The sequence below is a fragment of the Aulonocara stuartgranti genome (genome assembly GCF_965226115.1).
Source record: "Aulonocara stuartgranti genome assembly, chromosome: 12".
In the NCBI taxonomy this organism is placed as follows: Eukaryota; Metazoa; Chordata; class Actinopteri; order Cichliformes; family Cichlidae; genus Aulonocara; species Aulonocara stuartgranti.
The window spans coordinates 25825979-25840734 of record NC_138948.1 but is presented as its reverse complement, the minus strand read 5'-3'; the positions used below and the strand labels follow the sequence as shown (position 1 = coordinate 25840734).

The 14756-nt window shown below is 40.3% G+C and overlaps 2 protein-coding genes across 4 annotated transcripts in view; one reads left to right on the top strand and one right to left on the bottom strand.

Moving 5' to 3' along the window:
* adra1aa (adrenoceptor alpha 1Aa) overlaps nt 1-14756 on the top strand; it is a 37836-nt gene that overhangs the window by 666 nt on the left and 22414 nt on the right. For 2 of the 3 annotated variants that reach the window (XM_082554675.1, XM_082554674.1), the window contains exon 1: nt 11873-12099. The gene's annotated coding sequence lies outside the window, so the exon portion shown is untranslated. Of the gene's footprint in view, nt 1-3689; nt 3771-11872; nt 12100-14756 lie in introns of those variants that run through there. The other variant, XM_082554676.1, reaches the window with a different exon arrangement.
* On the bottom strand, nt 1514-5576 carry tmem230b (transmembrane protein 230b). The gene is made up of 3 exons (XM_082554680.1): nt 5264-5576; nt 3196-3318; nt 1514-3098 (listed from the first exon to the last, which is right to left on the bottom strand). Exons 1-3 carry the CDS (start codon nt 5357-5359, stop codon nt 2958-2960), a joined length of 360 nt encoding a protein of 119 aa, XP_082410806.1. The 5' UTR covers nt 5360-5576; the 3' UTR covers nt 1514-2957.

Here is a 14756-nt window from a genome sequence, read left to right as displayed (position 1 = left end):
AGTGCCAGATCACGTGGTGTCACCGGATGGCTGTATTAACCGTCTAAGGTTTATGATTGTGTCCAAATATAGAATCTACTGCATGTACGTTCATGTATTATATATGTATAGTTTATAGTATAGTATTTAGTGTGTCCTTGGTTAATAGTAATGCTACAGTGGATCAGTTTGGTCAGACGGACGAGCTTATCTAATTTACCAAAATCACTTCTGTACTGTTCCTGGGTTCATCCACTCACCAGTCACTTTATTAGGCACACCATTTTAGTACCATTGTCTGCCAAAATATGATTGCAGGAATTTAAACTGCTAAAAATGACTTGTTGGATTATAATCGTTATATGTCATTTTTATGAATGAAAAACTCTGATTGTCATTAATATTATTTTTATAAGAGATCAGACTAAAAGGAGAGAAGAAATTGCAATAAATGATGCCAGAAGGCAGAGATGTAAAGCAGAAAAAAAAAGCAAAAGATGCCTGCAAAACAGGTCATTTCCTTATTTTATATAAAACCCCTTCATAAATTCTGTTCACTACATTTTTAAATAATATAAGTAAACGTTTTAGACATTAAAAAACACATAGGAACATTGGAAATCACTTTTGGCTACTTTCAGTACTGTCTTAATTCTTGAAGGAATAGATTCAACATTCAAAACGGTTCCTCAGAGATTTTGGTCCACATTAACATGATAACGTCACACAATTCCTGCAGACGACTGCACTCATGATGCGAAAGTCCTGTTCTACCATATCCCAAAGGAGCCCTAATGGATTGAGAACTGCTGACTGTGGAGGTCATTTGTGTACAATGAACTCATTGTCATGTCCAAGAAACCAGTTTGGGATGATCTGAGCTTTATGACGTGGTACGTTATTCTGCTGCAAGCAGCCATCAGACAATACACTGCGCTCAAAAAGGGATAGACATGATCAGCAGCAATACTAAGTTAGGCTGTGGCATTTAAATAATGCTGAGTTTGTACTAAGGGCCCCAAAGTGTGCCAGGAATTGTAGCCCAGCTTCCTGTTCTACCCTGACAGGAGTGACTCCTGTTGTGGTCTTTTCTACAGCCCAATTGCTTCTAGGTTCACTGTGTAAAGTATTCAGATGTGCTCTTCTGTATCACATGCTTGTAAAGAGCAGTTGATTGAGCTAGTGTCTGGCCATTCATCTCTGCCTCCTGGCATCAACAAGGGATTTTCACACAGAGAACTGCTGCTCACTAAATAATTGATCTTTTTATGATTATCCTCTATAAACCTTAGAGATGGCTGTGTGGGAAAATTCCTAGCCGATCAGCAGCTTCTGAAATACTCAGACAAGGCTGTCTGGCATTAACAACCATGTTAAACTTAAAGTCACTGAAATCACCTTTCAGTAATAAAGGTTAATGCCAGGTCCTTGTTTTTGGGTGATGCAACAGTGGATCAGCTGGGCCAGACAGTACACCTGACCCAGTTAAACACTTGTGTAATGATTCTGAGTAAAAATCAACAAGCCAATATAGTTGAGAAAACTTAGCTTTTTATTACTATTTTGCAGTGATGTTGCTTTGACAAGACTCAAGAGTAACACGGACTCATCTGTCCATATAAACAGTTAAAATTACTGAATATCCCTGCAATATTACTGTACACTTACTTTGTGTCTGTTATTATGTGTCTGCTCAACAACTCTATTGTCTCGTAACGCTCAACTTATGATATCACCATACTAGGTTTGACGGGTTTCACGTAAAAGCAGTAATTTTAAAAGACTCACCTCAGAGAGCATAAAAAACAATATGATAGAAAGCATTGAGAGTATAAAAAATGTTTGTTTCCGGGACAAACACAGTAAATCTCAGTCCTCTGTAAGACGTTTTGTGTGCGAATGCCTCCTGGAACCACAGGAAGCACTTAAAAAACAAAGAATCTGAGCTGATTTAAAGTGCATAATCTGATCTAAGGCCCGGCAGTTTGTGATCAGTGTACAGTTGGGTGGGCTCATTCGATAGCAAGGAAAGAGAAACAACGAGAACACAAGCAGCTACCCTCGAATTATCCCTTTGGCAAACAGCGGGTTACTAGGCTTCTGAAAGGATTATATAGACGTCCAACCTTTACTAGCAATGTGTTTTACATATGACATTATCTGGGGGGAGGGGGTGGAGGAATCGAGGTGGCAGTCTTGGCTTTCACCAGCACACTTTCAAATTATGCTGAGAGTGATGAGTTGATGGCGCAGATTAGAGGGGCAAATGTCAGCAGAATGTCAGGCCTTAATTGCTTGTGTACTGTTTGACAGTGTTTACTCTCACAGGCCAGGTGCACCATATGGAGATCGAAGGATTGGAATTAATCACACAAAATCCTCGGGGAAAGAACAACTCAGAGCAGTGAGGAAGCATTAACTAGGGCGAGGCAATCTTCACTACACGGGATGTGAAGACACAACGCTAGCCTTTTATTAAATATCATTATTATGCCACAGAGGTGATATTGTGTATATAATAGGTATACCAGGTATTTGTTATGTTGGTTGCAGCTACTTTAGTTTTAAATTATTTATTCTCTCTGCCACTGAACTGATGGATCTACCTAAAGAATACACAAAATAAAAACTGGTTGTAGTGAAGCAGTTAAAAGACTCACTATATGTGGCCACATTGGTTGTACTACATAAGGTAAAATATTCTATAAACAAACTGAAATGGTTTTATATAAATCAAAAGAAATAATACAAATCTTTTTTATTCATTTATCAAGCTATAAAACAAATACAAAGATAAAAAAAAACAGTTGCTATTAGCAACCTGGCATTAAGAACCTAGGTAGAAAAATCTATAGGAACAATATTGTAATTTAAAAACAATTATGAAAAACAAAAAAAGGGATCTCATTTTCTTTAAATATATCACGACCTTAAATTCACTACATGTAAGCACAGCAGGACTGGGGCTTTAGCAATTGTCAGTCATCAAAGTCTGGGATGTCATCATAAGAGTACCCCGGGTAGCCCTTTGATGCATAGTAAGCTATCCGTAGGTGGTAAAATCCAGGCAGGAAGACAAGGATCCCGATGATGAGGACAGGCACGGTCCGGTCTGTGTGCTAAAAGAAAGAAAACATTTATTCTCTTAACATGATGACATTGTATGGCCAGTAAAAGGATGTAACAAGAAAAAGTGTGACCTAGAAAATTACTTACAGTGACGCCAAAGTAGCCAGCCAAGAGAAGAGCACCGATGATGATCAACAGCGAGCCGATTAGGAAAAGGATCGTGGCTAGTGCGATGGCTTTATATGGGACCTTGGGTGGGCTCTTCTTGAACTGTAGAGGGGAAATATTTCATTTCAAAAACATTTCTGTGAAACAAGGTTTCTTGGAAGTGTCCGTTTTTCCTCTTCTGTGTCAAAATCATCAGACTAGAGAGATGTTTTCCATCGAATCAGCTTTAAATAAATTGCCCTATTCTCATAAAAACATGGATGTATAGTACTGTGCAAACATCTCAAGCTAATCCTAATTTTTCTTTTAGTATTTTGCTAGGAAAATGGCAAATAGGTGCAGCAATTTATTGACAGATTCAAAAACACATGGAAATACAGTATATCCCACACTGCTTCAATAATGTTTATTTTCCTTCTCTGAGGAGGCCAATCCATGACTGACAGTGTTCTATTGTGTGTGTTTTTATCCAGGTATGCTTTGACTGCACTGGCAGTGTGTTTGGGATCTCTGCCCGACTGAAAAATGAAGCTGTTGCCAACGATTTCCAGAAGGTAGGGCTGTACCATATCGTGTTGTCTGCAATAATACGTCTATAATTTTTTACATGATATAAAAATGTCAAAATGCAATATCACTAGTGTAGCAAAAGCATGCATTTACATTACAGTAAATGTTCTTGCAATATTGTGCTGGTAATTTTGAAGCTGTCACCTACCCCTACTAGAGGGCATCGCACGGTGGATCAAAATCTGATCATACTTTTCTGTGTTCATGATTTAATTGTGACAAGATTCCAAACACCATTGGCTGAAATGCAGGCCCTAAAAAACTATTTAGTGTCTGTCAAACTGTGTTATCTTTGGCATTTTCACAGATCCAACTAAAGACACATAAAGTTAGGTGCTTTTTGTGACAGCCTGCTCATAACAAAGTACCCAAATACAAGATTTAAAATATGCTAAGTTGCCTGTTATGTGTAGACACAACACTGAGTTAGGTGCCATTTTTAATGCTTCCTTTATTCACAGCTGAAAGTAGCTGAAAAAACAAAAAGACATTTCTCACAAAATGTTCCGGTACAAGGACTGGACCTTAAATGAGTAAAAACGCAGCCAGTTTCCAAAGAATGGTTTTGAAAGACCTTCAGAAAGCCTGGAGAACTACTGTTTGATTCAACTCAACTTTCTGAGAGTGAAATTCTTATAGTGTCAAATTAAAGCAACAGACGCCTCAAGGGGCTTTATATTTTAAGGTAAAGACCCTAGAATCATACAGAGAATACCCCAACAATTAAACGACCCCCTATGAGCAAGCACTTGGCAAAAATGGGAAGGAAAATCTCCCTATTAACAGGAAGAAACGTTGAAAGAATCAGGGTCAGGGAGGGGTAGCCATCTCCTATGACTGGTTGGGATTGAGGGGAGGAAGCCAGGACAAAAGATACAATAAACTGTGGAAGAGATCCGGACATTAATAATAATTCACGATTGAATAGAGTGGTGTACTAAACACATACTGAGTGAAAAGAGGGGGTCGTAACACAGGTGAGAGAACAAGAAATACTTCCAAACTGGGAGCTTGTTCCATAGAAGAGGGGCCTGAAACTGCAAGGCTCTGCCTCCCATTCTACTTTTAAACAGCAAAAGCAAATAAGCCAGCAGTCTTTTTGTTTCAGTCTATGTATTGCTTAGGACCACTTAAAAAATGCCAAGTCTGACTCCTTCAAAGTAGGGTGGCTCAAGACATTTGCACAGTCCTTTAAAAGTGTTGGTTATGCAGTACTTCTTGTGAACATTCACCAAACTTTGATGAGAACATCAAGAGGTTATAAGAATTAATATCACAGGACCCCCCCCCCCCCCCCCCAACAACCCCAATGACGTCAACAGGGCTACCTTAGCTCGGAAATGACAGCGGCCATCTATTGCTGCAGTACCCCTTTATATTCATACTGTAGTGGTCGAAACCAGTGCACCAACTTTAGTCTATTATCTAAAAATAAAAGCAATGGTAACGTATCCTAGCGTTACACCTTCTGTTTTACCTGTAAATCAATGTAGCCGTCGTCGTCAGTGGCTAACCTGGAATACCTAACTTTGCTGTTAGGGATCCCGTTGGACACAACATTACGAGCGGGCATCTTCCTCAGCGGTTTGCTTTCAGATGAAGCAGAAAAGCAGAAAAGGCCCAACTACTCGACAGGCATCACTCTTAAACCGCAACTGCCAAAATAAAACAATACCGCACTTGGCTTATTCTAGGGCCGCTCCGACGACGTTTTATAAAGAGTTTACAGCGTAGAAGCCTCTGTTTGGGAATATGGTGTTGGACCTTCCGTGTTTTCAGTACGTATACACTCTGCGCCTGCGCAATCTGAAGCGTCATTATTAACTTCCAGAAACTTCGATTTAACGCGTAATTTTAACTTAAACGTTGCATGTGCTGTGCGAGATGAAAAAATAACGTTAAGCTAAATCACAAAAAAAAAAAAGTTTTCAGATGTGCTTTAGCGCAATTAACTGTTTTACAATAAAAAGGAAGATTTGCACCACGCCATGTCTGCCACCAGAGGGCGCTGTTGAGTCTTATTAAAATGACCGGGTCACTGCGAGTCACAGACATGACCTTGCGGTGTCGAGATTCATCTCTTTGTGCGGATGTTCATTTCCTGGGATGTTCTGTTCTGTCTTTGTAATCACACTGTGCTTATAGAGGATAACGTTTCTGGCGAGACTGCAGATTTTGATACCATTTCACGTAACAGAAGAAGCTAAGACTAACCCACTCCCTCTGAAGGCCGTTTTAATCACTGAAATACAATCTCCTGTATTTATTTTCATAAATGTACATTAAAACAGGAAATAAATTGACAGTTACATGATGTCTAAAAACAATTAACCAGATCAACAGCTTCTCTTCAAAAAGGACACATTAACGAGTCTCTTAATCCTGAAGTGATAATTGGCACATTTTTGTCTGCTTCAGATGTGGATGAACTCCAGGTGTTTGTATACAAAGTCACCTCTGCCAGTTTATTGCCACCTCCCTGGTTACGCACATCAATAATCCAGTCTGTGAGTGACTGACCATGTAATAAGCAAAAACCCTCAATCCATCTGAAATGACTAATTAAAGCTTCTGTGGTTGTGTACTGTATTTTTATTTTAATTTGTGTTTTTCATACTAGCTCCTTGTATGAGACGGAAGTGCCATGCAGATTTAGGCGGAACTGAGATGCTACCTGACTCATCGGAGGTCTTGCTAGAGTCATGGGCTCTACAGTCAGTTATTAAATGTCTGCAGGATGACAAATAAATAAATAAATAAAGCTCTTTTATCATGAGCAGTAAATCAAATGCATATTCTTATCGCTCGCAGCATCAGTAATACTCTTTAAAGTAAGCCTACACTTTGGCAGAGGATGAGTTTCTGGTGATCATTAGTATGCTGAGTGACCTTGACTGTCTCATCGTTAAGGCCATAATGTTGATCTCTGGGGGTGATTGAAGCCCTAAAATCATTTGGATTTTTTCCTTTTCTTTCCATTGCACACAACACAAATTCTTCTACATCACAGAGCACAGTGCGTTCTCTTGTCTTAAGTTTGTCATTGATATTTACAGATTTCTCAGAGTTTCAGCGAGAAATGATCTTTTCAAATCCACCCCGCCTGCATTTCATCTTCGTTTTAGTGGGATTTAGCAAAATGTATTCTGTCCTCTGGAAACCACTTTAAAATTGCATTACTATTCCAAATTGCAGTGGACGAATGCAGAGTCATATAAGCGGCCTTCGGAAATAACAGATTGTGCAGACGTTCTTTACTATACCTGTTACTGAGGGCAAACTTTGCCCTTTGCTTTATCACTCATTCCAGTTTCCTAACTCATACCTCACTGGGCTCTGTGATTGCATGTTGACTCTGCTCATCAGCTGACGCCACGGCTGCGTCACTGGATTGTCTTCCTTTGTGTGCCAAATAACGCCGCTCTTATCTGTTCGGTCTCCTTATTTGGAGGTTCAATAGCTACAATCAAGGTCACTGCACAAGCCGCTTAGCCTCCCCCTCAGTGTGAATTTAGAAACACGGCATTCAATTTATCTGCTCTGCAGCCTTGAGACAATCTACAAGATAAATCTGCAGTTATTTTACATTCATAAATTCAAAATAAATGGGCTCCAAATGGTACCACTGATGGAATAATCTATCTGTAAGTAACTCTGCTGCCCCTAACATTTGTGTTCAGACATTACTTCATCTATTGTCTTTTTTTTCATCCCATGGGGGTTTAGAATTTCAATAGGATCTTCTTGTAAACTATTGGTGGCTGTGGCTACAATGTAGCTTGCCATCACCAGTGTGTGAATGTGTGCGTGAATGGGTGGATGACTGGATATGTAAAGCACTTTGGGGTCCTTAGGGACTAGTAAAGCGCTATATAAATACAGGCCATTTACCATTTACCAAAGTGTTTGAGACCATAAATAAGAATTCTGGTCTAATGACACGTGGAGTTGTAATTAATTAATCAGATGACTGGGTAAGCTGTCACCAGTCAAAGACGGGAAGAGAGTGCGTTGTCATGTTAGATAATCCCTGCCACTACACCATGATGCCTGCACAGAAGCACATCAGAACAGCTGAGCACACTGAGCCCCCAAGGTGTGTGTGTGTGTGTGTGTGTGTGTGTGTGTGTGTGTGTGTGTGTGTGTGTGTGTGTGAAGACGGCCACAGCCAACTCTCTTATAACCCCCCGAGTACGACTCTGAACAGTATAAGAGAACAGCATTTAGGCCATAATTAGAGTCCTGTTCATAGTGGAGTTCTGTCTGCTGAGATAATTAGGTCTGTCTTCATTACAGCAATTGCAGATAGAACCACGAATGGAGCCCAATAAAAGCCTCAACCATTATACCACTTGAGCATCATGCAATCTGCCTGTGGCTTTGCCTTATTACTTTTAAACCCACCGGGTTTCAGAAATGATCAAATGCGCCATGTAGGTGGTGCACAGGTGCTGCTGAGCAACAAGCTTTTCAAAATTTAAAATAAGTTCTGCGACATGTAATATACTTTCCATGTTTTTGATCTGTGGGTTTGTTCTTTTGTGTGAGAGTGAGAGTGAGAGTGAGTGTGTGTGTGTGTGTGCGTGTGTGTGTGTGTGTGCCTGCTCAAATATTGGATGAAAAGAAATATGTATCACATTAAAGTACGGCTAAAGGATGATACTGTCTGGGCCGTTTTTGGTCCAGGCTGAAATATTTGAGCAAATAGGAGCTGGATTACCATAGAAACATTCATTGCCCCCCACCCCCACCCCCATCTCTTTAATCCAGCTGTTTTTGCCCTGATTCTCCTTTTTTCCCTCCACCAGGTTGCAGTTTTCACTTATCTGGAGGAATCTCTCGAGAAGAGGAACGCCTCTTGTGAGCCCTTGACTTTTCCTTCAGTGCCACCACGACGTTACTGAAAAGCCATAAACTGTACAAACTTTAGTAACTCCTGAACTTTTTAAGAGTTTGCCCAATGATGTGGTTAACTTCTAAGACCTGTCACAACAACAAAGCAAGTCATGAAGGTGGTGACTATGTTAAATATTGAACTTAACATTGCAGTGCCTATAGCGGCTTGCTTCTGCTAGACAGCTTCAGCATTTCAATCAAAGTATAGTGAACAGCAGGCATGGCTTTAAACCTGTCTTTTTTTAATGCTCCTTGTGTGGATTGAGTAAAAGCCTTCTTTAAACAGACACCCCGAAGTCATTTAAAATTCCTGCAGCCACACTTCATCGTCCTAATTAGAATAACACTAAAAAATCACTTTTTAATTACTTTCTTTTGTGCGTCACCGAGGAAAGATACTCCCTTATTCTGACGGCTGTGAATGCATTACTGTATCGGTTTCATGGAACTGATTGGGCACAATTAAATACAAAAGGATCTGTCAGCTTTGAGTGAATCACAGAATTGTCACTTGGCGCTGAACACTAGGAGCTCATGTAAAATTTATGCCAAGCGGTAATGAAGTGATGGATGCTTCCTTGCTCACATCATCGCAGGTGCTGTATGTCACACAGGATGGTTGCAGGAGGACGCAGTGATGACTCTTGTATTTCTGACCACAGCCACTGATGGGTTTTTTTCCTCCTTTTTTGCTCTTCAATCTGCATTTCAGGTGTGAGCCTGAGGTTAGTTGTGTGCGTGGGAGGACAGCAGACTACTGCAGCACACTTGGTATAAGGAGCTTCATCAGCCTGATGACAGAATCTATCACCTTTATTTCACATTGCCATCTCCCCTTTTTCCCCCCTTCAGCTTATAACAAAAAAAAGAACAGTTGCCTCGAGAACATGACACACGACACGCAAAGTAGCGGCTTCGATCTTCAAATTTGCCTGCTTTGCATGCCAAGCATTTCACATTAGTCACAGAGTAATGTCAGCAGTGTGCATTTAACAGCTTCGATGATTGAAATCCTGGAGCTGGTTTTGTCAAAGTCATAAGCACAGGAGAGAAAATCTCTTGATATGCAATTAAGGCGAATGTCACTGTAAATGCCAACATTAGTATGAATGCTAGAGTCAGGTTTCTTGCCTCCATGACAGGAAATGTGTCTTCCAGTGCAGAGATATTGATTTCAGTTTCTTTCAAACTCAGCAGCCCACCTCACTGCATGGGCGGCACAGACAGGTAATTACTTTTCCAGCAGATAGCACGATAGGGCCTAACAGGATGCAAATACACACACCTTTCGCTGATTTGAATGCACTCTTGGGGAGTTCAGAGGTCTGGTTGCGATTTTTGCTTTTGGCAAGATGAAGTAGACGTGCTCGCCGGATATACCGGCAGGTAAAAAAAAAAAGGAAAAAGAAAAGATGAGGCATTGTGAGCTGAAAGTCTCATCATTGATTGAACACACAAGCTGACTTTAACTGCCCAAATGTTTACTTCGGCTTAAAATCTCTCACTTAAAACAGGCAGCAGCCTCGGGTAAAGCCTTCATATCTGAAACCAGTTTGAAAAACAACAAATACTCCAACTGGCTAAACCTGGATTTGTCCACAGTGGGAAGAAAAGAATCAATCCCCCACCCCAACAAAAAAATCAATGTACCGTGTTTATCCATGTGTAGCTAAATGTGTGTATGTGTGTGCTTGTTTCTGTCTCATCTCTTCCTCATAGCTTAATTGAAAAAAGGGAAAAATGCACAGCCACTGAATAATCACAATCCCTGCTGAAATGGCAATGCTTTATAAATTACAATCATCTGTCGCTGCTCAGACATTAACAAATGAGTATCGACTGAGTGTGCAACAGATGGACCGAGGGTCTTATAGACTATACTGTATGCCGCAAATGTCAGCTATAGGTGCGTTTGTTGCTCATCACGCTTTCATAATGCAGTGTGTTGTGTTTAAACGCGCAGGAGGATTAGTCCTGTTAGTGGTAATGGTGTTAATATTTGAAGCCACAGCTTGGAGCAATTACAGTCTAATTATTTTTTAGGGGGTATCCGTAAAATTAGTGTGTAGTTAATGAGCAGCAAAGAAGAAGAAAAAAGAAAGCTGGAGCAGGGTGGGTAATAGCAGATATTTAGAAATAACTCACAGTGTAAATAAAGTACTTACTTAGTAACTACAGGCTACTGTGTTATTGCTGCAGATGTACTGTTACTGGATGTTAGGGTGTGATTCCTGCACCAAAGTTTTTAAATATAGAAGGCAGCTGCTTTCATTTTGCTGATGGGGAACAAAGTGTTATCAGGCAAAGCCCGTGAATAATTGTGTACCTTGTTTACCACCCATAAAATGTAATTTATATTTTAAATCATGCTCTGCAAGAGACTGGTGACCTGTCCAGGGTGTACCCTTGTGCCCTATAATAGCCCGAGGTTCCCCGCAACCCTAAACTGGATAAGCAGAAGCGAATGTATGGATGGATGGAGTCATAAGAGAATGTATGTTTGGTTATATCAAATTACAAATAAATATAAAAGGAAGTTGGACTTAAAAAGAGAGTGTCATTCCAGATGTGATAATAACAAATGTGAGTTTAAGAAGAACCTTTTTACAAGTGCGTTTAAAATGTGTGTAAAAAAAACTCATTTATGATGGTGCAAGTCTTGGAGATGTGGAGATGTGTAAAAGAAGACGCCTTTTCATTAAGAACACAACTGTTTCTGGTCAGAAACATGAACATGTGTATTTTAGGCTATAGAGTTATTTCTTGGCTGTAATCAAAAGTGTTACACAGATTTTTAAATAAAACTAGACATCACCTTTACTTTTATCTCTGGGATCAAAAACACTTTAAACATCTGCAACACACGAACATTCCTTCACTGGGGGGGGGGAGTAAAAGTTTGGTACGGACTCCTGAAGACTGAAAGTACACTTACATAACCTTACAAAAATAGTAAATAGTAAAAGTCTTTGAGCATTTCCACACACACTGTATTCTCGTACAGTTTAACAGCTGGAAAGGTGGGTGACACCGGTTAATGAAAGATTTCTGAATGACACAGACCGGTTGTGATGACGCACAAAGAGTGATGCTGAGCCATAGTGAGGTGATGTGAGGATGGATGGCTGGGTGGTGGTAAGGAGGGGGTGGGGCTGGGAGAGTTGGGTTGAGGGGGGGTAGATACGGGCGACAGTGGTTTCGAAAAGAAAGCAGTGAGAGATTTGGTTGGCTACTCGTCATCATCTGAAGAGACTTGGAGCACCTGAAGCTTCGGGTGTCTGCTCCGGCAGATATGAGGGCTCTCCACGGCGAGCGCACTTGGCTCTCCCTTCGCCGCCTCCTAGCGCGTCTCGGCAATCACTGCCGTGCCCAAATGTGGCTCTGTCCAAGCATCGGGATGTGAAAAATCAAAGTTGGGTGAGTCCCAGAACAATTCATTTGAAGTATTTAACAGAAGCATTTTTGAATTGATAGTTTATTTTATTGATAAAAAACTATTTTTTCTTAATTGAATTTGCTGAAAGCGCTGATGCATAAGTGTGCATAAGTAGCCAAATAGCGTTGATTTATTCTTTGTGTTTAATGGGGCTAAATGTCTGGAGCAAACTGGTGAAGTGGTTAAAATGCACATGATTTAAGACAACTGTATCCCTCCGAACAGCCATAAGGCACGATCGCGCTGTTATGCTTGATTTATGTAATGCTGTTTTTTGTTGTTTTTACACCCTCCCGTTTTTTAAAACCTCAAATCTGAAGGAAAACTGCGAACAGATCATTTGAATATGAAGAACTGTTTTAAATGTAGCTATAAGGTTTCGGAAGAAAAAGCCAGCCAGCTCCCATGCGTCTCAGGCATGTCTCTGTCAGTTTACTGAGGTGGATGTGACTTTATGTCAGGTGTAGTCCTGCACAGTGGCCTCATCTTATAGAGCTGGGAATTACTCCGCACACCGGTGAAGAGGTTGAGATTGCATCTGAGTCACAATCGCTGTTTACTCCTGGCCAATTAAAGTAACAGCAGACACAGAGAAGCCAGGGTTGCTCAAGCTTTCCTCAACAATATTGCGGATACCTCAGAAGCAGCTGCACATCAGCCATTGTTCTATGGACGCCAAGAAGACAAAGCCTATATTTGGAGCCTATTCTGCAGAGGAGAAAGATGCTTGTATCAGGAGGGACCTTCTGAAAAAGGCAGCTAACAAAATGTAACCGAGCAAGACAGGTAACTTCCAGCTACTTCAGTATGGAGCTGCACACTGTTTTCAGCCACCCTGCAGCATATGTCCTCTTTCACTTTGCAACTCCCTCCGTACAGAGGCATTATAATGAATATTAAACCAATCAGTGCTGGAAGAAAACCTCTCTGCTGGGTCTACAGAGCCAAACGAAATCCCATGGCGTAGTGAAATCAACAGGTCTTTTTAACAGAATCTAGAAGTAAGCATGTCACTTTTAATTTATCTTAGAAGGAGTTTTAATCATGAGTTTAAGTCTTGTGGTTGTAATGTACGAGCCGGGTGGATTAATCAAATTAGGTTTGTTAGGGAGTTTGGCAATCCTTTCCATGCAATTTGGTCAGCTGTCAAGAAAAAGGTTTTTCTTCTCGTTGGAACAGATTTTCTTTGATATAAATGCACAGTGATTGGTAGCCTCTAAATCCTTAATGTGAGACACACTGAGCAGATACCGATACATCTGTTTTATTTATATAGTATAGAGTAAGCATTTGGCGACTGTGGGAAGGAAAAACTACCTTCTGACAGAAAGAAACTTCCAGCAGAACCAGGCGCAGGGAGGGGCAACTATCTGCCACGATCAGTTGGCGGTGAGAGGAGTGAGATAGGACAAAAGACACACTCTATAAGACAGGCAGCGATTAATGATAATGAATTAACTAAATGCAGAGAAGTGTTAAAAAACACACTGTCCCCTGAATCCAAACTGGGAGCTGGTTCCACAGAAGAGGGGTCTGAAGGCTCTGCCTCCCATTCTTTATTTAAATACTCAAGGAACAACAACTCTGAGAGCAAAGTGATCTATTGAGGTTATATGGTACTTTAAGTTCTTTTAAATGGTTCTGATTATTCAAGACTTTGTGTGTGAGGCAGAGAATTTAGAATTTGATACTGGATTAAACTGGGAGTCAATGTTGAGAACATAAACGGATAGAAGGAGCAGATCCTGACAGAGTGGATATATATAGCTGAAGGTGTGACACAGTAAATCATTCAACTTGTTCTCTCAATTGTAACACAGCATATTTATAATACAGTGACAGTATTAATGCAGCGGTTAATATTTTAAGCCGAGGTAACTTAATCTTTTCTACAGTGCGAAATGATGATGGTGTAATGAACTCCCGCATCTCTCCTATGAATACACATGTAGGCCTTTTATTCATAATTACTGTATTAGCATTATTTCCCACATGGGAGGGAGAAGCTCTCAGGTGCTGCCGCATGACGCTGTAATGGCGTACTGCATCATGCCAGCATCAGAGCTCAGCTGAGATATAAAACTTTAAGACAAACATAATAAACATTTGAACATGCAGTGTGGATCAGTTGGTTGTGGGGCCCAGAGGACAAGGCCAGCCACTGACTGACTGTTCGCATTGTTTTGAAACCTGTGGGGCACAGATAGATAGATAGATAGATAGATAGATAGATAGATAGATAGATAGATAGATAGATAGATAGATAGATAGATAGATAGATAGATAGATAGATAGATAGATAGATAGATAGATAGATAGATAGATAGATAGATAGATAGATAGATAGATAGATAGATAGATAGATAGATAGAGACAATGTCAGTGGAAAAGAGGACAACTCAGATGAACTTTTAATTTGGTTTGAAATAAAGCAGCTTAACAAAATCCAAAATTCGTCAACATGGCCACTCTACTTTTACTAGTCTTATCTAATCTACATTTATATAATCTGCACTGACGAGATTAATTTCACATCTGTCAAAGTGGAGGAGTTCATGCGGCACTAAGACATTGTTTAAAAGTCAGAAGACATTCAAACATTCCAAATTAAGTTGTGCACGCATCAATCAGGCCCTCG

What these genes read in the sequence shown, in the direction of transcription:
- tmem230b (XM_082554680.1), bottom strand. Translation starts at nt 5,359, where the DNA reads ATGCCCGCTCGTAATGTTGTGTCCAACGGGATCCCTAACAGCAAAGTT. An exon ending in ACGGCTACATTGATTTACAG is followed by an intron (nt 3,319 to 5,263) that starts GTAAAACAGAAG and finishes TCCCCTCTACAG; the next exon opens with TTCAAGAAGAGCCCACCCAA. An exon ending in CTGGCTACTTTGGCGTCACT is followed by an intron (nt 3,099 to 3,195) that starts GTAAGTAATTTT and finishes TCTTTCTTTTAG; the next exon opens with CACACAGACCGGACCGTGCC.